Genomic DNA, 25145 nt, shown 5'->3' on the forward strand with positions numbered 1-25145 from the left:
TGTGTATGTGTGTGCGTGTGTTGTGTAGGTGTGTGTGTGTGTGTGTGTGTTGTGTAGTTGTGTGTGTGTGTGTGTGTGTGTGTGTGTGTGTGTGTTGTGTAGGTGTGTGTGTGCGTGTATGTGTGTGTAGGTGTGAGTGTGTGTGTGTATGTGTTTGCGTGTGTTGTGTAGGTGTGAGTGTGTGTGTGTGTGCATGTATGTGTGTGTAGGTGTGAGTGTGTATGTGTGCGTGTGTGTTGTGTAGGTGTGTGTGTGTGTGTGTGTGTGTGCGTGTATGTGTGTGTAGGTGTGAGTGTGTGTGTGTATGTGTGTGCGTGTGTGTGTGTAGGTGTGAGTGTGTGTGTGTGTGTGTACATGTATGTGTGTGTAGGTGTGAGTGTGTATGTGTGTGTTGTGTAGGTGTGTGTGCGTGTGTTGTGTAGGTGTGAGTGTGTGTGCATGTATGTGTGTGTAGGTGTGAGTGTGTATGTGTGTGCGTATGTTGTGTAGGTGTGTGTGTGTGTGCGTGTGTTGTGTAGGTGTGAGTGTGTGTGTGTGTACATGTATGTGTGTAGGTGTGAGTGTGTGTGTGTCTGCGTGTGTTGTGTAGGTGTGAGTGTGTGTGTGTGTGTGTACATGTATGTGTGTGTAGGTGTGAGTGTGTGTGTGTGTGTGCGTGTATGTGTGTGTAGGTGTGAGTGTGTGTGTGTGTGTGTGTGTGTGTGCATGTATGTGTGTGTAGGTGTGAGTGTGTATGTGTGTGCGTGTGTTGTGTAGGTGTGTGTGTGTGTGTGTGTGTTGTGTAGTTGTGTGTGTGTGTGTGTGTGTGTGTGTGTGTGTGTGTAAGAACGCTTCCAGGCTGGGAACAGACCTCTGCTGGCTGAGAGAACTGCTGAGCTGTCAGTTCTGATGTGAACTCAGCCGTCATTCAGACTTTGTTGTTGTGAGTTGAGCTGAACGCCACTGATGTTCAGACACGTTTAGACACGGCGGAGAGAACCTTCCAGGCCAGTCGCCTGCAGCACGACTTTATAAAGCCTTCGTAAATTAATACACGTCCCTCTCCGGTATGATCTGATGCCAAGAGCCTCCAGTGCTGCATGATTCCAGCATTTAAAACTGCACTGCGACGTGATGGAAGGAACTTATGAACAGTAATAATTAAGCATTTACAAAATCATGAATTAAAAGTTAATTCAACAGTTGCAACTGCAGCATCGTGAAAAAGGCCAAGGACCAGTACTAAAATGTACTAACAACCCAGTAGAGGGCAGCGCGCATGACTGAACGCTCTGCCTCGAGCGGCCGCGCCCGTGTCCTGACACGCCTCCGGTTCGCTTCCACGCTTCCCTCTGTGTGCGTCCAGCAACAGTTTGAAAGCGTAAAATCATGGATTAACATCGTTCCGAGTTTTTATTTTCACCGTTCTGTGTGTTAATTCCAAGTTATGTGCTGGGACAAAACAAGGGCAAAAATCTGCATATTCGTCATCGTCGAAAGTACAAAATCTGATATAGAAATACAAAGTACAATATCATAATCGAAACACATACACCAAACCAACGACCAGATGTTCTGCACTGGGATAGGAGTTATAAGCAGGATATAACCAGGGGCACCATAAGGAGGGGAGGCAGGTAGGACTATTCTACGGTTTCTGGGTACGTTCTTCTAGGATCCACATTATCTGGGGTTTAGCCTGGGAAGACATCAGTGGGCTTTGTAGGATTTTAGGATGGGAGCTTATGGTCTGAGTGCCATATAAATTCTGTTATTTGTCCTGAAATTGTCCTTTGTCCATTTATCCTTTCATTTAGAGACATTGAATTCCAGAAAACCAGGTAGAGTAAAACCGATACATACACATTTACACACCAGTAGAGTTGGAGACCTGGCATGGACAGTTAAAATGATCCGAACCCAGAGTTCAGATGTCCGCTGTCTGTGAGGAACACTAGGAGAACCGAGAAGTTCAGCTGTTTCCTGGCACGGGATTTATTTATTTTTGGTATGAACCTCCCTCATGTTCATCATTTCTTGATGTTCATATCAGCAGAGCTGGAAGATGCTCTTTTGGCTTTCACCACTTGTGACCTCATGACCTTGCCTTTGGACAGGGTCCCATGAGAGATTCCTGACCCTGGAAAGCTCTCGACGACCATCATGCCTCCAGCACCAGGCAGGATCATCCCCTCTCCTGCCTGTGCCCCGTTCATCAAGAACATGCCCTGGCCGCCGCCCACAGAGGAACCAGCAGCCATCAGGACGGTGTTGGTCATCTGAGGCTCCATGACGTAGTAGAGGGGCTGCTGCTGCAGCAGGATGGTCTGAGTGGGCACGCCTACGCTCACGCTCATGCTCTGCTGCTGGTTCTGGTGCATGCTGGACTGGTAGGAGGAGCTTCTGAGCGTGTTTGTCACTTCAGTGATGGAGGTCTGAGGAGGAGGAGGAGGAGGGGGACGTTCCTGACGAATGTCTACAGCGTGACCAGTGACAGCGCTCACACTCTCCACCTTCTTGCTGGCTCGAATTGGTTCAGCTTTGGGTTGAACCGTGATTTTCGGTGGGTTGCAGATCTGGGCGAGGGTCGTGAACTTTGGCCCCAGGTCATCGAGGAACTGCAGGTCGCTATCGGACTCCAGGAGGCTGCAGCAGCCGACAGATCCCGCCGGCGAGCCCTGACCTTCGTAATCGTACACCAACAGAGCGTCTTTCTGAGGGACGCCGCCCTCTGCTGCACCGGCGGCTTTCTGAGGGGCAAAACACACAAATTCACTTCAGACCTGGTTCTACTGACATCTACTGACTCCATCTAGTTTCTCCTGAAAGAAGAGGAATTAGAAGATTAATTCTAATGATTTTTTGGAAAGAAAATTTTAAAAGGGGAGGAGCCTGAGGTTATGACTGACAGCTCTCACACCCCCTCCTGTCAATACGTGACAGTGTCCATCTCCTCCCACATGCCCACGCCCACTACCAACAGCAACATGCAGGTTATCAACTTTAGTTAATTAGTTAACTCACTAGTTGTGACAATAGGGACATTGACCCCCACACTACAGAGCACTGGGGTTTAGAGCAATGACTGGTGGAGTAACGATGGCCTCATATCCTGTACCTTACCTGGGAGTAGTAGTTCATCAGAAAGGCTTGGGGCAAGGCCATACCATCGAGTTCATCTTGGCCCTCGTTGTTTTCATGCGTGAATGTCATGTAGTGTGAGGCATGAAGATTGTTCCTGAACGTCCTCCTTTGGCTGAGGAACTCCATCTCACTCCTCTGATCTTTCGCTGACATGCCACCCATTAGGCTTCTTGAAGCTGTCATCATCTGGAACGGGGACATGGCGACGCCACTGAATTTGGCCGCACCCATGTTGGTCGACACCAGAGGGGCTTTCAAGTTGGGCACTGACTGTAGAACAAGCAGGTCGTCATTAGAAGTCTGCACCGGGACGTTTCTCTAACTGTTAGGCTATTTTGCATTAGAACAGGGTGCCATGACGGCCTGTGCCACCCATGCCCGGCGCATGACTGTCAAGCTCCTTATAAAGCTAAAGATCCCTGAGGTCCTCGCATGGAAGCATCGTTTAATCATTCCATGGAATATCAGATGGTCTAAATCACTGTAACACCACTGTAACAGCGAAAGGGGAACTTTACCGCGTCTTCACCCTGACCCTCGGTGTGGTACTGGATCAGATGCTCTTTGATGTTGAAGGGCATGTCAGCAAAACTCTCTAGCATGTTGGCCGCATTACCGCACTGACAGAACATCAGCAGGAGAGGAACAACTAGACACACAAAGACCATTAGACGGCACAGCCGGCTTGGCGCCACCAGGTGGCGCTGTTGGAACGATTCATTTCGTGATTCCACGATTCATTTTTAACGCGGTTACTTACAGAGCAGGAGCCCAAGTCCGGCAAGAAGCAGGCTTATGGCAGGAGCTCCGATGGTGGACGATGTTCCCAGCTGGCTGGCCCTCAGGCTGCAGCCTTCCCCGGCAGCGCAGGTACAGACCTGCAGCTCGAACTTCTGAGGGTCTGGGCAGCTCAGACCCTGAGCGTCGGACACCTGCACGGTGAGGTGGTACGTCCCTGGCCACAGATGCTCCAGGGCCTGGAACCTCGCCGTTGTGTCTGTCAGGTGAAAGGTTGTAAATATCCGTCTTTCTTGTGAAACAGAAATGAGCATCTGAGAGCATCTCCTCACCGTTCAAATTCTCAGCTTCCCACAACCCCGTGGTGTCCTCGGGGATCAGAGTGAAGAGAAACGGGGCTCCATTGGGGTCGGCATCCTCATCGAAGGCTGTGATGTTCACTATTTTGGTGTCACTGCAGATGGCCTTGTACGTGCTGGTCAGATGTGGACAGTGGTCGTTTGAGTCCAGAACCTTGATGGCTATAGTCCCAGTAGCAGTCTTCGACGGGGCATCTAAAACACAGTTAAATGAGTCAACTTGAAGTGAACTTGTACTGATGGTGCCAGGGCCCAAGGTTCCTCTCAGCAGTGAGGAACATACAGACACTATAGACTTGAGGGAGGTTTTTGGACAATGCACCTTGGGTCATGCAGAGGATCTTGGCTATGTAGGTCCCATTCACGACAAATGGTGACTCTCGGTCAGGCACCTTGTTGAGCGTGATCTCAGCGGTGTCTTCGTTAATCGAGAACAGGTTGGCGGGATCGTGGCCTTTCGCATACCTGAGGGAACATCTGATCTGGAGTGTTTCTGCACGCCTACGACTGCGTTCTTAAGCTCATTGTTGCTTCGCTTTCACTTACTTCACGTTCTCTGCTACCTTGCCGGTGTCGCCATCCAGAGCTGGGTACGAAGCGATCACCACAGGCACCTTGACGTCTTCTGGATTTTCGGACACTGGCACCTCCTTCACACTGGGCTCGAAGCCTGGTCCGTCTGGCAAGTTGTTGACCGCAATGCTCACTGGGTAAAGCTTGTCGGGCTTTTTTCCTGGCTTAGAACCTGGTTTAGGACCCGGTTTAGGGCCTGGAGTTTTACCTGGAGCAGGACCTGGTTTGCCACTGGGTTTTCCACCTGGTTTCACCCCAGGCTTTACACCAGGACCTCCTCCCAAACCCACATCCACACCTACATCTGCGCCTGCGCCTGCGCCTGCGTCTAGTCCAACATCGACTCCGGCGCCCGCTCCGACGTCTACTCCAACATCAGCCCCGCCTCCGAGCCCAGCGTCGAGCCCGGCATCTAGACCAGCGTCGAGTCCAGCATCAAGTCCAGCATCAAGTCCAACATTGAGTCCAATCCCCAAACCTGCGTCCGGTCCTCCACCAGCAGCCAGTCCTAAATCTGCGCCCAGATCCAGATCCAGACCCAGAGCCAGAGCAGTTCCATTGATGAAGGGAGCGACATTCGCAATTTCCATTCCCAGGTCCAGACTTTTCACCTTTTCGAAGTCCACAGGCTTCAATAATCCACAGGGTTGCATTATTATTGGCATGATTTGAGACAAAACACAAGGTTGAGTGGTGAAAGTGATTTATAGATTTATATAAAACTCCTTTACCTTCACCAGCTTCAGGATCCCCTCATTCGTCACAGGGTCAGTTTCGATGGCGAAGAGCCCATCATCATTTCCCGACACAATGTTAAAAACGGCGAGCCAGTTATCAGTCTTCTCCAGATCCTTATCGAGGGCTTTAATTCTCATCACCACCACGTCGGCCACTCCTTCATCCACGTTCCCAGAGTACTGCAGGAGGGACAATGTCACCAACTCCCCACCTTAATCCTGGGCTTGTAGAGAAACTCCACAACCTTTTCCATATATTTCATAGCTAACATCAATTATGGAAAACGTAAATCAGTTGTTTATTAGGGGATGCAGACACATACAACCATTCATGCGATTTTAAAAGCACATAATGTAATCTTCTTATTTAGACACTTGGGGGCGCTACATGGCTCTTTTTATTGAGTCTTTTTATTGAGTTTTTTTTTTCTTTTTCAATGTTGTATGTGTCACCACTTTAAATGAATAATTTCAACGAATGAGTTGCGAATAGTATAGAATTTACAGCAAGACCGAGTCCTACCTCTTCTTTCTCCAGGGTCGGAACGTTGTCATTTATGTCCCGAACCCTAATGTGCACCGTTCCAGTTCCTGTGTTGCCGCCGGGGGCTCCGTCCATGTCCACTCCTTTTACAATCAGTGAGTAGAAATCCACCATCTGCGAGGAGAGAACACACCTTGAAGCCACCGTGGGGGGGACAAATGAAATACATGCGTATGGATAAATAAATCACCTCTCTGTCCAGAATTGGCTCCTTCACATACACCTCGCCCGTGTCCCTGTTGATGGTGAACACCGGCTTGCTGCCCTCGGGTTCCTGCTTCAGTATGCTGTAGGCCACCTTGGCATTGATGGTGCTCACGTCATCAGCATCCTTGGCTGTCACATTCAAGACATACGTCCCTGTCATGAGAATGAAGTCTGCATGAACATCGCAAATCCAGCTCAGGACAAGAAGAGGCATGTCTAGGTGTCTAGAAGATGCTTCATACCAACTTTGCTGCATTCCCTCACTATGCCTTTGTGCAGCTCAAATGTTGGCGGGTTGTCGTTTTCATCTTCAACTCGCACCTTCAACTCGATGCCGGACTCTGCAATGGTCCCATTCCGGAACTTGGCGACCCCAGTCAGCTGTGAGTAGTCATTGGTGGGGGAGGTGACCAAACACAGACCTCATGACCACGACCAAAACAACATGACATTTCCTTTAATCGGCTCTGTGCAGCAGACAGGCTGACAGTCGAGGTAGAAACCGGGACTGAAACTGGGAGAACTGACTGTACAATTATAGATGTATTTTTTTGTTTCTTAGTTATTTTTTTCCACACAGACAGCAGACAGGCTGCTACATAAAAGCCTCCTGCTGTAAGTGGAAAAGTTAGGCCCAACCCGACCCCGACAGGAAAGCCCGGCTTTCTTGTCTAGACTAGGAGCTTCACTCGCACGTAAGTAAAATGCATCACCTGACGATGGTGGCCGAGAATCGCAAATCAAATTAACTTTCCAAAAAATTTACATTTAATAAAAACTATTTACAACACGCTAAAACTTTTACCAATCACCGAAACAAATTTACAAGCAGCGAATCATGCAGACAAGGTAGGTACTATAGGCCAGAAGTCATTTGCCCCAGCGTAGATCCGGCTCCGGTCTGAACAAGTTAACCTGTGAATTTGTGGTCTTCTAGGTTACTACCACCATACTACGTGTTTTAATGATAGCTGTATTTAGAACAATTAAAAAAACGTATTGGTCTATTGTTTTCCTTCAGTCATTGTTTCATGGACATTTACATTTACAACTCACGTTGTACTGGTGGATCTTCTCTCGGTCCAGCATGCCCGTGAGCCTCAGGAATCCAGTGTCAGGGTCGACGATGAAAAGGTTGGCCGGGTCCCGGTCAGCTCCCACCCCTGACAGGCTGTAATGCAGCTTCTCGTGCTTGTCCAGGTCTGAACGGATCTTGGTGAGTAGAAAAGGTCCCGGTTCACGCGTCTCATACTTTTAAACAGCAGAAAGGAATACGACTCTCCCTACATGTTTAATAAGGTGCCAGATATGAACTTGTGCCTCTTTACTACAAACCTGCAAATGGTCTGAGAGAACTTCACGTACCCTCCACGTTGTCCCCAAACTCTGGAAGTCCTTCTCAGACACATCGTGCTCTACTTATTTTTTGAATCAACAATGGTGTCCATGGAGACATTAGAATTGGCTTTGAGTTGCCTGCCCCACCCAAGTAACGTTATACAAATTTTACACTAATTTTTACATAAATTGGAACCATGTGCACTTATAGGGTCGGCGTCACTCCTGCCGATGGTGCATATAATGCTTGTCATTAACTCGCTCATTACCACGTGGTCCTAAGCAGGGTCGCAGCCACCAGAGCCAGTCTCACCATGCACCCAACATTAGGGGGAAAGTGGGGCCACACCCACCACTTTTATTTTCTAAATTCAATTTTAATTCTCCTGCTGGGTCACTTTTACTTTCTACTCTCACTTTTCACACATATGGGGAATTTTTCAAGTACAAGATGTGTGTGTGTGTGTGTGTGTTGTTTTGTTGACTTCGTACCGGATCTGCACTGATATGAATGTCCCACACCGGTGTCTTTACGGTGTTGTATTTAACCATCAGCAGAGACACCTATAGCCTCAGAAAGTTGTAATAAAATCACAAAACCAGATCTTCCAGTATGATTACAACACCGAGACTACAGCTGCCTGTTCCAGCTCCCCGGGGCATCACAAACACACCAGAAAATGGCGCTCAGGCGCTGCCTGTACCTTCGCCACGTACTCCTGTTTGGTGTAGTCAACGTTCTCCATCAGCCGGGCCGGGGGCAGGATCCAGTCGCGCTTCTTACGTCCACGTCCAGCGCTGCCCGCCCTGGTGACCTGCACACACATTCCACACTGTGGTGAAACGCGGGCGTGGTCACCACGCCCGCCCAAATCTGGTCCAAGTACGTATCGGGGTCATGGTTTAAAGGAGCTGTTCTTTTCACTGCCAAGGTCCGAGTTCAGCTACTGCGTGTGTGGTTGGAACAGGTCGGCCCGATCCCGCCTCGGCTCTGTGGTGTAATACTGGAAATGTTGGCCTGAAACCTGAACTCCGCTGCGCTCTGTGGGGTTGAGGAACCCATTTTTAACTCTTAGACAATAAAAGAGAGACGGTGATCAAAATTAGGGACAGACCCTGAGGTGTCCTCCATTTCACAAGCTCTATGGCGTTCTTTCTCTGTGGTTCCCGTGGCTCTTGCCAACATTTCTGAGTTTGACGATCTTGGCCAGTAAATCCTCCGCCGCTCTCAGCATCCTGCAGCTTGTGATTTATGGAGGATCCAGGTTTAAAACAGTTTAGCCGTGCAGGTAGATCTCCGGCTTATAATATATATAATGCATATATTATGCGTGTAGGGCCACGTATATTAAAGGTGTGTGGGGTGGTAGTAACCTAGCGGGTAATACACTATGAACCAGAAGACGCAGGTCCAAACCCCACTTACTACCATTGTGTCCCTGAGCAGGACACTTAACCCTGAGTGTCTCCAGGGGGACTGTCCCTGTAACTACTGATTGTAAGTCCCTCTGGATAAGGGCGTCTGGTAAATGCCGTGAATGTAAATGAAGATGAAATATTACATATACATGCATACGTATACAGGTAGATACCTGAAATGAAGACTATGGTGAGATGAAGCCCGTAGGTTCTATATGTGTGTGTGTGTGTGTGTGTGTGTGTGTGTTAACTCACAATCATCAAGGTCAGCAGTAGTGTCAGCACCCACACTCTCTCCCTCGCCATGGTAACCAGAACCCGTTTCCCTGCCGTTGCTCTGTCCTCCCCCGCCGCGTCTCACCTGTGTTCTGGGAACGCGGAGTGTGTAGTTGAAGCGATCGTGGGCTGTATGTTATGTGAAGCTTTAGGCTGCACACATGACTTCTAGCTCCACCTCAGTCATCCACCAGCTCCACCTCGTCGTCCCTCCCGTCCTTCTCCTTCCGTTACCTCACACCTGGTTACTGCAATGGACCCCAATATTCAGCAGAATTGGCCTTGTGACCCTGTCTGTCATCAGGGTTGGACCAACATTGCATTTGAATTTATGTTAATGAGCATTAATTAAATATTCACAAAATAACATCAGCTTTAAGCAAATAGCCACCAGCTTTAAGAAACAGTTAAAAACCGACTTGTTTAAAAAGTATTTCAAACGAGTCCAACACTAACACGCACACACACACACACACACACACACACAAGTTCGGCCTTATTGGGGCTCTAAAATCTATACAAACCGAACGAGCATTGCTGGTGTCTGGATAAAAGCGTCTGCCAAGTAAAGCGAAGTAAAGTAAAGTGAAGTAAAGTAAATTAAGTAAATAGCCCACTTCAAGCCGCCAGTTGTACAGGGAACTCACAACATCATCAAGACACAATAAGAATGCAAGTTATGAAGCCACGGGGACCCACATGGCGTGTGTTTGGATATAAAAAACTTTTGCTTTTACAACCAGACCGGTTGATCCGCTGTGGCGGCCGCTAGGAGCCGAAGGAAGAAGAAGAACCGTGTAAACAGACGTCAGAACAGCAGCTCCAGATGCATACAGAGCGAAGCTGCATCAGTGAAGGTCACCTTCTAATATATATGTATATAAGTGCAGCATGATGAAAATTCACAAATCATTCATTTTCACAACACTGTGTTGTCTAATGAATGCAATTAGTGTCTATTGGCCATAAAAACATGATGATATTTATTACAGGCCCAACGGAACTGCTCTCCATTCCAGCCGTAATTATGGGTCATGACTGGGCGGCCCCGCTGTACCGGCCTTCAGACTGACTGCTGCAGTGGATTGTGGGTTGTGTACCGAGTGCGTGTGACAGCTGGGACCGTCTGCGTTCTGCTACGTGTTCCACCTTCACCGCATTTTCGTCTCGCACGGCGTTTCTCAGAAGTTCTGCGGCAGAGAAAAAAAAACGACAGCAGCAAAGTTGGTGAGCAGCAAGTTCTGACCGGTTTCACGGCCCGGTGGCCCTGAGGCGCAAACCTTCATGCAACGTTCACCTAACAACATACGCACACGTCACCTTGAAGGGACACTGTTAAAAACTTCCAAATAACACCAACATTTAGAAGAACTTGGAGTTCTTCAGCAGACTCAATACATTAGTGTGTGTGTGTATATCATTGTAAGTCGCTCTGGATAAGGGTGTCTGCCAAATGCCGTAAATGTAAATGTAAATATCTATATATTTTGTGTGTATATCTATCTATATTTATATAATTTTTCTGTATTATTCTGTAAAAATGTATACATGTTTAAGTACTTTTATTTCTTGCTTCTTCACCCTCACTGACGTTCAGACTGGTAATGAAGGGTAAAGTTTAAGTTCTTACTCCAGTTAAATGGGGCAGGTTGGGGTAGATGTTTTTGCCGCATGGCCCAAGGGTCACTGACCCATAACCCGATTTAAAGATGAATGAATATTTTCTTGAAACGCAAATGACAAGGGCATGAGAAGGTTTTAAGGAGCTTGGAGCCTGAGGCAGAAGAGATTGTTTCGACCTGCCTTTACGGCGTCTCCATTTTCCTGACCAGTACAGCTTTGAGATGATGATCACCAGGTTCTGTTCAGATCTGGTCTGCGGTACCTAAACTGGACCCATTTCCTCTATTTCAAGGTGGGATTTTTAATTCTTTTTAAACCAAACTTGACATTCTATTCAGATGAAGATAAATCATCTGGCAAAAGGCACAAATTGACCTCCAGACCAAACTCCAGAGTCGGTGAAAGTGGTCACATGACCATACTGCAGTGCGTGCATGTCTGGCAACTTATACAAGTCTGGAATGTTCCATGTTTCATGCTGTCTGTTTCCTGGTTGGGTTTGTGTTATTGCACTGAACGATCTGCCTTTATCTGCAGTGAATACCACCTCTCACACACACACACACACACACACACACACATACACACACACAGAGGTAAAAAACATTGTTCTGACGGCTTTTTATTCTTTTTTTTAGATGGTTTTGTATAATAATAAAAAGTGATCAGGTAGACACTTTACAAACTCCTCACACCAGAGCAACTGAAATCATGAAATTACCAAAACACACCCAGAGCGAGCAGCTCCACCCGTATCCTGGCCGCTCGGTGTTGAGTAAACAGGTCGCCACCAGCGAGATGAATAAATAAAACGTTTCTGGGTTATGGCATGAGAATATTTAATAAAAATTAAAAGAATGATTGGTCCATTTGTAAAAACTGACAATTTTCTTTAGAAAAAAAAATTAGCATTTTTAAAAAAAGTGTAAAAAAATTGGAGAAAACGGTAGACGGCCTGTCCCAGTCCAAGCAGCGAAAGAAGAGAAACCATTTTGCCCTCGGGAGTGTCCTCCTCCCTCGTCCACCACTGACGTTCAAGGAGAAGAGTTGAGAACGAGCAGATGCATCAGATCCATCACCGTGATAACGTGAAGCAGAACTTTCCTCCACCGTTACTTTGTGCTGCTGGTCACCACCTTCTTCTCCTGGAGGACCACGTTCTGCATGGTCGGCAGGGTGTTCACTTTCACTGAGGGCGGGGCTCTCATCCCCACAATGCCGCTCTGCGTGGAGGTCACCATGGTGGCTGACCCCTGAGTGGCCACCGACACCGCTGGCCGCTCCAGCAGGACCAGGCCCTGCCCGCCGCTGGGCGGGGCTCTCATGCCCCCAATGCCGCTCTGCGTGGAGGTCACCATGGTGGCTGACCCCTGAGTGGCCACCGACACCGCTGGCCGCTCCAGCAGGACCAGGCCCTGCCCACCGCCGGACTGTAGGTTGCCCGGTGGCACCGACCTTGCAGCTCCCTGTGCATCCAGCAGCACCATGCCCTGGGCCCCGCCCACGGTGCCTGCCCTCTGCAGGGTCCCGCCCTGCCCCACGCCCACGCCGCCATCCACCAGCAGAAGCTGCGAGCCAGAGAGGTTGCTGGTGTGCAGGAGACCAGGACCCAGCGATAGCCCCGCCCCTCCTGCTCCTCCAGCCCCAACCAGCACCATGCTATCCGCTCGGCCCAGGGTGGCCTGTGCCGGGGCGGAGCCCTGCAGGATCAGCCCCTCCCCGGAATGGGCTCCGTTCATCAGGAAGACGTTCTGGCCGACGCCCATGGACGGCCTCTCGGCCAGCAGGACGGTGTTGGTCATCTGAGGCTCCATGACGTAGTAGAGCGGCTGCTGCTGCAGCAGGACGGTCTGAGTGGGCACGCCTACGCTCACGCTCTCGTGCTGGTGCATGCTGGGTAGAGAGGCCATGCGCTGATCGTTCACCATGGTGACCACCTTTTCCATGCGTGATGATGAAGCAGCTGGAGCAGGAGCTGCGGCGGTGCTGGCGGTGCTGGTCCCGGCTGCCATGGAAACTGTGACAGGGGGCGCCTGCTTTGGGGTGATGGGTCTGGGAGGCGGGGTGGCCAGGACCTTGGGGGCGACGTCGATCCGGTTGCCTCCGCAGATCTGGGCGAGGGTCGTGAACTTTGGCCCCAGGTCATCGAGGAACTGCAGGTCGCTATCGGACTCCAGGAGGCTGCAGCAGCCGACAGATCCCGCCGGCGAGCCCTGGCCTTCGTAATCGTACACCAACAGAGCGTCTTTCTGAGGGGCGCCGCCCTCTGCTGCGCCGGCGGCTTTCTGCGGTGACAAGAAAATAAAACAACAACTCAGGCTGCGTTTTTATTGGTTCATTTAGAAAAACACGTTCGATCGACTTCTTGCGTGTGAAAATGTGGCTCCGGCCCCCGGGGGGAAGTGGCGGTGTCAGTGGAGGTATGCGCGGCGTGATTTGTCGCGTTTGGGTGGTTTCTGGTGGACGCAGTCACTACTCACTCATCTCATACATGTAGTAGAATCGAATATACTAATACAGATCGAATTTACAATATGATTGTAATCTGTTCCTCTCTCTCTCTCTCTCTCTCTGTTTCACGCTGTCATGAGAAAATGTGTGTGGGGTTGATTTGTGTTCCTGATTTGCATATAGTGCCGCGGACACACCTTGAAGTAGTAATCCTGCAGGAAGGCGTCAGGTAGAGACATGCCGTCGTATGCTGTGCCGTAGCTCATGTCATGCCTGGAGTGGAACAGGCCATTCTGCATCGTGCCCATCATGGCCATGGAGCCCATTCCCATGGCGGTGGATTCTTGGAAGCCTCCCTCTGTTGACATGAGTCCCATTCCCATTCCCATTCCCGCCCCTGCCCCAGCCATTCCCATCCCACACTCTGTCATTCCTCCATTGTCTACCGCAGACGACATCAGCAGAGGGACGTCCTGAGAAGGAGAGAGAACATCATGTCATCTACTCAGCTTGGACTGGTTTCTAGTACAGGACTGATGGAACGTCACTACAAGTGCCACCATCGTGTCAGTGTGGAACTTAAATGGTCAAATCGTCATAAGAAAACCGATGTAAAAAGCTACTGGCATGGGGCGTGTTATAATTACTGCTCTCATGCCACGCCCACATTCCTCTCCAACAACTGCAGGCGTTCGGAGGGCAACGCCCGCCGGTTTCACTGTTCTTCAGAGAATTCCACCAACAGGAGGAATCCTGTACTCGGGTGTGTAATCGTGTATTAGTTGTGCATTTTCGGCAGAATTCATGTCATTGTCACAGCTTCACGCCTCAGAATGCTTGAATTAAAATAGTAGACAAGCTGCGCGCTGGTGGAGGGTGTGAGAGCGGCGACTCTTGCTCCTCCCATGGGTTCCTGTATGGACCCCCGGCCTGGCACCTGTGTACCACCCACATGGGCTTGTTACCTGGGGAGGGGCGGAGTCACTGGCATTCTGGCATTCAGCACTAAATTTACATTTACATTTACAGCATTTATCAGACGCCCTTATCCAGAGCGACTTACAATCATTAGTTACAGGGACAGTCTCCCTGGAGCAATTTAGGGTTAAGTGTCTTGCTCAGGGACACAATGGTAGTAAGTGGGATTTGAACCCAGGTCTTCTGGTTCATAGGCGAGTGTGTTACCCACTAGGCTACTACCACCCCTAAATAGTTTCAGTTTAACAGACTTAACTCTGTAAAGCGCTAAATTGGGTGTGGCCCGTGTTCATTTAAGGTTTTTGCCCATGACCCATAACCCGTGATATGAATTGGGTCCTGTTGAGATTACGAGCTTTACACTATTTGGGCCAGTAATAATGTGTAAAAGTTACCCGGTCCTCGCCCTGTCCCTCGGTGTGGTAGGAGATCAGGTGCTCCTTGGTGCCGAATGGCATCTCGGTGAAAGCTCCCACCATTCCTGCCGTCCCGCATAGACAAAACAGCAGTAGCAGCGGCAGGACTGTGGAGAGGACAGGACATGAGACGACTTTACAACTACACGCACGGGCAACAGTTTTCAGAACGACACAAATACTGTTTTTCTGCCTCCGTTTTTATACTCCACATGTTATGAAGAGCGATCAGATGATTTGCAAAGTCCCTCTTTGCCATGAAAATGAACTTAATTCCTGTATTTCAGCCCCGCCAGAAAAGGACCTGCTGAGATCATTGCAGTGATCCTGAAAGTGTCCTCTGCTTTTAACCCGTCACCCTTCAGGGCGCCCACGAAAGTCGAGGAAGCCCCAGGACCGTCTCCTGAAGATGACTCAGCTGTGGGATTGGGGTGCCACCAGTGCTGAGCTTGCTCAGGAATGTCAGCAGCACTTCTGGAGGAGGGCCTGGTGTCAAGAAGGGCAGCAAAGAAGCCACTTCTCTCCAAGAAAAAAATAAAGGACAGACTGAGATCCTGCAAAAAGTACAGGTATTAAGAAGAAGTACAGGGCTGCTGAGGACTGGGGTAAAGTCATTTTTTTTTGTTTGGGGCGTCTGGTAAAATGATTGTCCGGAGAACAAAAGGTGACCATCATCCGTCCCGTCTCGAGCCAACAGTAAAGCATCCTGAGACCATTCATGTGTGGGGCTGCTTCTCATCCAAGGGAGTAGGCTCAGTCTAGGGCCGCTACTAACAATTATTTTAATAATCGATTAATCTGTTCATATATATATATATATATATATATATATATATATATATATAGAGAGAGAGAGAGAGAGAGAGAGAGAGAGATGATGCTAATGAAGCATTAGTTTCCAACCCTTTATTCAAAAACACGTGTTTTTAATGTAAACCAGACGAATTATGGCCCATATGACCTTGTATGTTTCCTTTACCTCCACTTTTTTTTTGCTCTGCCCTGTCTTCCCTCAACCATCCAAGAACAGTTTGGTGAAGAACGATGCCTTTTCCTGCACGATGGAGCGCCGTGCCGTACGGCCAAAGTGAGAACGAAGTGGCTCGGGGAACAAAACATTGAAATTTTGGGTTCATGGCAGGAAACTCCCTGGAACTTAATCCAACTGAGATCTTGTGGTGAATCCTAAAGAGGCGGGTGGACAAAACCCACAAATTCTAACAAACTCCGAGCACTGGTTATGAAAGAATAGGTCTCTGTCAGTCAGTATTTGGTCCAAAAGTTGATTGACAGCCTGTAGGGCAGAAGTCTTTAAAAGGGGGTCAACACTGCAAATATAGACTCTTTGTATAAACTTGATGTCATTCTCAATAAAAAACCTTTGGAATTAATAAAATGCTTGGAATTATTCTTAAATAGAGCAAAAGACCTAAAACCACTGAAGCAGCAAACTTTGTGAAAAACCCGTATTTGTGTCGTTCTTTTGGCCACGACTGTACATCGAATGACCTGCTAATCTGCCTCATTGTAAGAAATGAAAATGTCTGAAATGTGAAATGAGCGAGTTCCTTACGCAGCAGCGCCAGAATGCCCAGGAAGATGAGGCCGATGGCGGCCGGGCCCAGCACTGCTCTCGTCCCGTCCCTCACAGCGCTGGATTCCCTCAGCTCGCTCTTGCAGGCGCCCCGATCTGTACAGGTACAGGCGTCCACTCTGAGGACCTGCAGGTCTGGACACGACTCTCCCTGCTGGTCACTGATCTCGAGAGTGACATTGTAGGGACCCGGCCACAAGACGTCATGGGCTCTCAAGATGGTCGTGGTGTCTGTAGGAGACAACATGAGACAACAACTGTCTTGCCTGACAGGCAGTTCCTGGTGGAGAACAGGAAGTGGTTCGTACCGTTAAAATGTTCTACGGTCCAGTGGCCCTCAGTGTTCTCGGGGACGACGGCGAATTTGAAAGGCGCTCCGTTGGGCGGGGCGTCCTTGTCCACAGCCGTGACGTATATGGCATCTTCAGCGGTGCACATGCTTCTGGTTTGTGCGGCGAGCTCAGGACAGTGGTCGTTGAAGTCCTCCACCTGGATGGCGATGGTGCCAGTGGCTGTCTGTACCGGCATGTCTGAACAGAGGGAAGGGTTCTCGTTACAATAAAATATGGGCAGCCTCTGGTGCATCATGGGATATTTCTGGTCCATTTTGTTATTCTCGCTGTAAAATGTGGTGCGGTAACGCGAAACGTTTGGCCTGCTGAGCGAGTTTTATGAGTTACGGTGGAATGCGGCAGAGCCTGTAACTGCGCTCAGTTTGCGCCACCCAGTGGGCGAACTGGAGAACTGAAATATTACTACAAATTTGATTCAGTATTAATAATAATTATCTGTGAATGATGCTTTTCAACTGCATTCAATTTATTATGCTGGCATATCCTGATGGAGACCTGATGGAGAAAGAGCTGCGGTTACCTTGAGTCAGACACAGAATCTCAGCCATGTACGTTCCATTCACCAAGAACGGAGACTCTCGGTCCGGGACCTTGTTCAGCCTAATTTCAGCCGTCTTCTCATCAATTGTGAACCAGTTATCAGGGTCACGACCTTTGGCATACCTGAAAGAGGAAGTTTGCTTGGTTCAACAGAGTCTAGACCAATAGAACACAATTCTAATATCGGTTTGTGATGTTTTCCACACATCGATAATTAGAAAACATTGCATAAAAAAAAAAATGTTATTAAAATGTTAAAATAGACACTTTATTAAGCACCACTCTCTGATCGTGAGCTCTCAGGTCGCCCTCTTGTGGCCATGAATTTGCCACGGAATTTCTAATCTCAATTTCATCTTCTCATTTGTGAGGTCGCTCATGTTGCCATAAAAGTATGAAGACTTGTATTTACTAGTTTTATGCTGGAATATATATACATAACCTAATAATACACTGACCTCACGTTCTCGGAGGGTTTTTTAGTGTCCCCATCGATGGCTGGGTAGCGTGCGATCACGTTTTGGAGGTTCGCCTGTCCAATGTTCTCCGAGATGGGGATGGCTTTCACTTTAGGGTCAAAGCTTGGCCCCTCTGGCTTGTCCTTCACGTTAATCTTTAAGGGATAGGTTTTCCCGGACCAGGTGCTGGCAGTCCAAGTTGTAGATCCGTTTCCAGGACCACCACCGGTTCCAGTGCCTGTGCCGGCTCCACCACCTGCTCCTCCTCCACCACTACTACCACCACCACCACCACCACCACTGCTGCTGCCTCCTCCTCCTCCTCCTCCTCCTCCACCTGCACCTCCTCCTCCTCCTCCCACATTCAGCGTTCCTGCTGATCCGCCCAACACCGAGGGGTGGTAAGGAGCTTTGTTTTTCACCCCAACTCCGAGATTCAGGTTCTGCATGGTTTCAAAATCCACCTCCTGCCATCAGAGAGGAATAAAATGATTCTCTCAAACCTGCAGCCAGTCGTTAATGATCTTCTGAATTGACCCATTAAAGAATGGGGTCAAATCTCGGGTTAACTGGTGACCAGTTACATCTGACGATCTGCTGCTTTGTGGTGCCTTATCAGAAATTAAAGTGGGCGGAGCTGATAAAAAGGCAAACTCACCTTGTCCAGCATTAAAATTCCCTCTTTGGTGTTGGGGTCGGTCTTCATGCTGAAGTACCCTCCTTCGTTGCCTGAGATGAGGAAGTATTCAAGTTCCTGGTTTGCCGGGTCCACGTCGAGGTCCGTTGCTTTGAGCCTCATCACCTCCACCCCCTTCTCGTTTTCATAAACGCTGCCCTCGTACTGCGGGAGAAGCAGAGTGAAGCTACGCCGCAGGAACCCCTCATGATGCCACCAGAACAGGGGCGTGGCTCGTTACCTGCTCCTTCTCCAGCTGTGGGACGTTGTCGTTCACATCCAGCAGGTTCACGGTGACGTCCGCCGAGCTCGTTTTTCCACCAGGCGCGCCGTACAGGTCGGCCCCCTGGACCGTGAGTTTGTACATGGCGTACAGCTGAGGGAGATCACATGATCATCAGCGCTCCCGGGGCGTGTCCGTATCAACTCGTTTCAATTCACAGCTTTTTAACTCACCTCCCTGTCCAGGTCTGGCTCTTTGACACGTAGTTCTCCATCTGGAGAGATCTCAAACATCAGCTTTGGACTTGGAGGCTCCTGTTTCGTGATACTGTATCTGATTTTCGAGTTTATGTTGCATGGTTCATCAGCGTCAGTGGCAGAAATCGTCATGATGGACGTACCTGAGATTAAAACATTAGGATTCAGAATCAACTGCTGAAAATGTTGATGAGGAGCCAGCATGACCACATGGTGCCCAGTACCTGCAGCGGAGAGTTCGCTCACGGAGACAGGCCTGATGGGCTGGAACACTGGAGGGTTGTCATTCTCATCCACGACCTTAATGCGGAGCTCGATGGGATTCTCTGCCTGTGATCCATCAGCGTATTCTGCATATCCTGTGAGCTGTGGGGGGCACAGAAATGAAAATTCACTCATAAACACAGCAGCTTCACTGGCACTACGTGGGCAGTGGTGGTCTGGTGGGTAAGGAAGCGGGCCCGTAATCAGAAGGTTGCAGGTTCGAGTCCTGATCCACCAAGGTGCCACCAAGGTCCCCTTGATGAAGGTCCCGTCCCCACACACTTCTCCCCTGACGCCTGTCATGGTGCCCACTGCTCACCAAAGGTGATGGTTAAATACAGAGGACACGTTTCACCGTGTCACTGTGTGCTGTGCTGCAGTGTTTCACAAGTACAAGCGAAAGAGGAAGAGCGCCGGCATTCACCGGTTCAGACAGGCACACCAATGTTTTTACTGCTGAAGGGCGAGGATCCAAAACCACACAAAATATTACCTCCAAAAATATCACCACACCCCGCCCACAGGCAAATTCACAACACACTGGCAGGGGGTCAGAGGTCAAACTTACATTGTACTGGTCAATTTCTTCACGGTCCAGGATGGATGTGAGCTTCACAAGCCCAGAGCTCCTGTTGACCACGAAGCGGTTAATGGGATGCTGGTCCGCGCCCATTCCGGTCAGGCGATAAAATATCGGTGCCTTATAAACAGTTGTTTCTGTATTCTTGTCTGAGCGGATCTGCAATAACAGAACATTTTATTTTGTGGCCCGTGAGTGTAAAAAAGAAGAAGAAAGTGTGTGTGGGTCTTACTTGAGCAATGGATTCGTCATTTCTGTAGTCCGTGTTCTCCTTCAGGGGTCGAGGAGGGATGATCCACTCCCGTTTCTGTCTGTGGAGCAAGGAAGAGGCCACAGCATGGGTGTCCACCTTCCATACCTGTGACAGGGACACACACACACACACACACACACACACACCTTTATTACAGACCCATGCTAGCATGAGCACACACTCACAGGTTCAGAAAGAGCGACGCTTTTATCCCTCGTTAACTGACATTAAGTGGCATTCATCGCTTTATCACTCCACCCTGGCGTGGAATTCTCCCGGGAAAAACCGACATCGCGGCCACAGGCGCCATCTCGTCTTCGAGATCAGACTCCGCCCCTACCCTGTTCTGTCCCTGTTCCACCACGCCCGAATCGGCGCAGGCTGGGTGGTGATGAGGAGACCCCACCCAGAGCCTCCTTACTTCCTTATAATAAGGAATATGGACACATAAGTGCATCTTGTTTTCTTACTTAATAACGACATTTATACATTTCAAAAGAACATTTTATGAACATGAATCAGACGTGAAATCATGAATTTCTAATAGACAACAACACGCGTAATATTTACATTCTAATATTTATAATATAATATAATATATATTATAATATAATATTTATATATATATCTGTTCCAAGATTTCTGACTGACGTGCTCTAATTAAATTTCTATACATTCATGCAGCCATATTCGTGTAAAGACATTACAGATTTTGTAAAGTGGCAAGTTTTATATAAATATAGTGAATATGAGGGAAGACAAGATCGTATAGACGTCCCTCCGTGTGAAGCCGTTGTCGAATTGGTCTGCCTGGTTCTTAAGTTAAATTAACTTTTCTTTTCTTTCTGTTTGCAACTAAACTAAGGGGATCTATCGGATATTCAATATTCAAATATCTAGATTTTTGCAAATGTGCGTATACCTTTTTGAATAAATAATGGAAGACTTATGACAACTACATTATACAAAAAGGAAACCGATCGTAAAACTTTGTGCCACTTCTAGCCTCTAGTGCTTTATTCCTCTGTTATTCTCCTTTACTTTCCCCTTTATTCTATTTTTATTACTTTATTACTTTAATAACTATGCATTGAGTGGTTCAAGATGCATGTTGTACTGCCATAAAATGTGTGTGAGGAATAAAAACTCTTGAATCTAAAAAAGACCCTGCCTGCCTGATGAAGATTTCAGACAGAATGCAACAGAGACGAAGCAGCTAATTCACCTCCGACAATGACAGTCATTGTCATGAAGGTCCGGGACCTTGTTTTCATAAACGCTCCCCTCGTACCGCGGGAGAAGCTGAGGAGTGAAGCTACACTGCAGAAACTTTACTTTTACTTTACTTTACTTTACAGGAGGACGACACCAGCAATTCTCATTCGGTTTCTATAGATTGTGAGTTACAAAACTAAAAACCCCGATAAGGCCCAACTTGTCAGAAAAAGAAGCCCCTCATGATGCCACCAGAACAGGGCGTGGCTCGTTACCTGCTCCTTCTCCAGCTGCGGGATGTTGTTGTTCACATCCAGCAGGTTCACGGTGACGTCCACCGAGCTCGTTTTTCCACCAGGCGCACCGTACAGGTCGGCCCCCTGGACCGTGAGTTTGTACATGGAGTACAGCTGAGGGAGATCACATGATCATCAGCGCTCCCGGGGCGTGTCCGTATCAACTCATTTCAATTCACCGTTTTTTTAACTCACCTCCCTGTCCAGGTCTGGCTTTCTGATGAGAAGTTCTCCATCTGGAGAGATCTCAAACATCTGCTTTGGACTTGGAGGCTCCTGTTTCGTGATACTGTATCTGATTTTCGAGTTTATGTTGCATGGTTCATCAGCGTCAGTGGCAGAAATCGTCATGATGGACGTACCTGAGATTAAAACATTAGGATTCAGAATCAACTGCTGAAAATGTGATTAAAGTTCTGATGAGGAGCCAGCATGACCACATGGTGCCCAGTACCTGCAGCGGAGAATTCGCTCACGGAGACAGGCCTGATGGGCTGGAACACTGGAGGGTTGTCATTCACATCCTCGACCTTAATGCGGAGCTCGATGGGATTCTCTGCCTGTGATCCATCAGCATATTCTACATATCCTGTGAGCTGTGGGGGGCACAGAAATGAGAAATCACTCATAAACACATGGGCCAGTGGTGGCCAAACGGTTAAGGAAGCAGCCCCCATAATAAGAAGGTTGCAGGTTCGAAGGTCCCGTCCCCACACACTGCTCCCCTGGCGCCTGTCATGGTTCCCACTGCTCACCAAGGGTGATGGTTAAATACAGAGGACACGTTTCACCGTGTCACCGTGTGCTGTGCTGCAGTGTTTCACAATGACAGTCACGTCACTTTGAAGTACAAGTGAAAGAGGAAGAGCGCCGTCGTTCACCGGTTCAGACAGGCACACCAATGTTTTTACTGCTGAAGGGCGAGGATCCAAAACCACACAAAACATTTCCTCCGAAAATATCGCCACACCCCGCCCACAGGCAAATTCACAACAGACTGGCAGGGGGTCAGAGGTCAAACTTACATTGTACTGGTCAATTTCTTCACGGTCCAGGATGGACGTGACCCTCACATATCCAGAGCTTCTTTTGACCATGAAGCGGTTAATGGGATGCTGGTCCGCACCCACTCCGCTCAGGCGATAAAATATCGGCTCCGTATGTAAGTCTGAGCGGATCTGCAATAACAGAACATTTTATTTTGTGGCCCGTGAGTGTAAAAAAGAAGAAGAAAGTGCGAGTGGGTCTTACTTGTGCAATGAATTCCTTATTTCTGTAGTCCGTGTTCTCCGTCAGGACTAGAGGAGGGATGATCCACTCCCGTTTCTGTCTGTGGAGCAAGGAAGAGGCCACAGCATGGCTGTCCACCTTCCATACCTGTGACAGGGACACACACACACACACACACCTTTATTACAGACCCATGCTAGCATGAGCACACACTCACAGGTTCAGAAAGAGCGACGCTTTTATCCCTCGTTAACTGACATTAAGTGGCATTCATCGCTTTATCACTCCACCCTGGCGTGGAATTCTCCCGGGAAAAACCGACATCGCGGCCACAGGCGCCATCTCGTCTTCGAGATCAGACTCCGCCCCTACCCTGTTCTGTCCCTGTTCCACCACGCCCGAATCGGCGCAGGCTGGGTGGTGATGAGGAGACCCCACCCAGAGCCTCCTTACTTCCTTATAATAAGGAATATGGACACATAAGTGCATCTTGTTTTCTTACTTAATAACGCCATTTATACATTTCAAAAGAACATTTTATGAACATGAATCAGACGTGAAATCATGAATTTCTAATAGACAACAACACGCGTAATATTTACATTCTAATATTTATAATATAATATAATATATATTATAATATAATATTTATATATATATCTGTTCCAAGATTTCTGACTGACGTGCTCTAATTAAATTTCTATACATTCATGCAGCCATATTCGTGTAAAGACATTACAGATTTTGTAAAGTGGCAAGTTTTATATAAATATAGTGAATATGAGGGAAGACAAGATTGTATAGACGTCCCTCCGTGTGAAGCCGTTGTCGAATTGGTCTGCCTGGTTCTTAAGTTAAATTAACTTTTCTTTTCTTTCTGTTTGCAACTAAACTAAGGGGATCTATCGGATATTCAATATTCAAATATCTAGATTTTTGCAAATGTGCGTATACCTTTTTTAATAAATAATGGAAGACTTATGACAACTACTTTATACAAAAAGGAAACCGATCGTAACACTTTATGCCACTTCTAGCCTCTAGTGCTTTATTCCTCTGTTATTCTCCTTTACTTTCCCCTTTATTCTATTTTTATTACTTTATTACTTTAATAACTATGCATTGAGTGGTTCAATATGCATGTTGTACAGCCATAAAAATGCGTGTGACGAATAAAAACTCTTGAATCTAAAAAAGACCCTGCCTGCCTGATGAAGATTTCAGACAGAATGCAACAGAGACGAAGCAGCTAATTCACCTCCGACAATGACAGTCATTGTCATGAAGGTTGTGCGGATTTCAATGCAACTTTTCTTTTTGAATGTGCAGATTTCCCTTTTTCTGATCAAGTCGTTTTCATCCAGCGTTTTTAATGTTCGCTAAAATCTGTGAATCTTTTCGAAAGTCTTTCTTTTCCATTTAAAAACGTTTCTTTGGACCGTTTCAGTGGGACGAACGCTAAACAGATTCCTGAGCCGGGGGCCCGGTTACTGACGCGCTGGTCAGTGTCTGGTTCCTGTCTTCTCAGCTTCGTCTCCTTCGTGCTGCTGGTGGTTGTCGTGACAGGTGAGTATCGTGCTGAGTAAACGGGCGTGGTGCTGATGGAAAGGCCTGGGATTAGGGTCTTTGAATGGCGTTGCCGTCCGGTGGAACTGGCTCTGCTGGTGTGGAACCTGCTACAGACCCCTCAGATTCCTGCACTACAGCGAGCAGAAGGACGGACACCTGGCTCCTCAGAACTTCACTCACGTCCACGCCCCGTAACACTACTCAGTCCCTACTCCTCCTGACCACCATGTTCCTGCTCGGAACGCGGAACACGTTACTTTTACACATTTCTCTCTCAGCATCGTCACACTTTATAAATCCTTCATTACAATAGAAAGATCAGAAGTTTGTGCCTACTACTATTTGTATAAATTACTATACTATTAATAATCGTTATTTTATTTATTTCCTTCAAATGTGAATACATATTCAGTGTATGATACACAACAAGAATGAATTACTATTACATACTATTTTATAGTTCTAATAATAATAATCATCATCATTACTATTATTAGTCATTATGATACATTATGATACGTGTATGATACATATTAACAAATAAAAAAACCGCTACTACTATTAGTTGTAATGTACTTTTTTTTCTATGTATTTTCTAGTTCCGGTCTTACCGACAGGCTGAGCAGCAGCGCGAGTCCCGCGGACGCCGCAGCGCGCGTCATGGCGGCCGGTTGTCTGTGAGGCTCGAGCGTCTGGCGGCGAGTCGCGAGCTCACCTGGCAGCAAGGTGACCATGGTTACCGGCGACGTCATCGTGGGGGCGGGACGCGCATGCGCACGGGCTCGTGTTTACCTTCGAAAACGTTGGCGATATTTTGGTGATTTGATAATCTGTGTAGCCCCGAACATCTTGTGT

At 48.0% G+C, this 25145-nt stretch overlaps 2 protein-coding genes across 7 annotated transcripts; both read right to left on the bottom strand.

Moving 5' to 3' along the window:
* Positions 1-2009: 2009 nt before the first annotated feature.
* On the bottom strand, positions 2010-10014 carry LOC114769658 (desmoglein-2-like). Its single transcript, XM_028962852.1, has 14 exons — positions 9294-10014; positions 8324-8434; positions 7338-7493; positions 6524-6662; positions 6265-6434; positions 6054-6188; positions 5525-5710; positions 4767-5422; positions 4543-4685; positions 4194-4415; positions 3884-4120; positions 3642-3772; positions 3103-3393; positions 2010-2729 (listed from the first exon to the last, which is right to left on the bottom strand). The coding sequence occupies exons 1-14, from the start codon at positions 9342-9344 to the stop codon at positions 2010-2012; spliced, it is 3348 nt and encodes a 1115-aa protein (XP_028818685.1). The 5' UTR covers positions 9345-10014.
* Positions 10015-11534: 1520 nt separating this feature from the next.
* On the bottom strand, positions 11535-25101 carry LOC114768872 (desmoglein-3-like). Of its 6 annotated transcripts, none has more exons than XM_028961290.1 (20): positions 25083-25101; positions 24902-25005; positions 22743-22868; positions 22517-22669; positions 21946-22087; positions 21687-21853; positions 21471-21605; positions 19960-20085; positions 19716-19886; positions 19108-19249; positions 18860-19026; positions 18645-18779; positions 18386-18568; positions 17728-18194; positions 17250-17392; positions 16685-16906; positions 16356-16607; positions 14762-14889; positions 13586-13861; positions 11535-13222 (listed from the first exon to the last, which is right to left on the bottom strand). In XM_028961290.1, exons 2-20 carry the CDS (start codon positions 24950-24952, stop codon positions 12050-12052), a joined length of 4359 nt encoding a protein of 1452 aa, XP_028817123.1. In that variant the 5' UTR covers positions 24953-25005; positions 25083-25101; the 3' UTR covers positions 11535-12049. The 6 variants fall into 6 exon arrangements, with proteins under 6 accessions (XP_028817123.1, XP_028817124.1, XP_028817122.1 ...); XM_028961291.1 differs by lacking the exon at positions 25083-25101 and having other exon boundaries at positions 11535-12229; positions 12347-13222; positions 24902-25057; XM_028961289.1 differs by lacking the exon at positions 25083-25101 and having other exon boundaries at positions 24902-25057.
* Between the last annotated feature and the right edge of the window lie 44 nt (positions 25102-25145).

The sequence above is a fragment of the Denticeps clupeoides genome, chromosome 19 (genome assembly GCF_900700375.1).
Source record: "Denticeps clupeoides chromosome 19, fDenClu1.1, whole genome shotgun sequence".
Classification (NCBI taxonomy): Eukaryota; Metazoa; Chordata; class Actinopteri; order Clupeiformes; family Denticipitidae; genus Denticeps; species Denticeps clupeoides.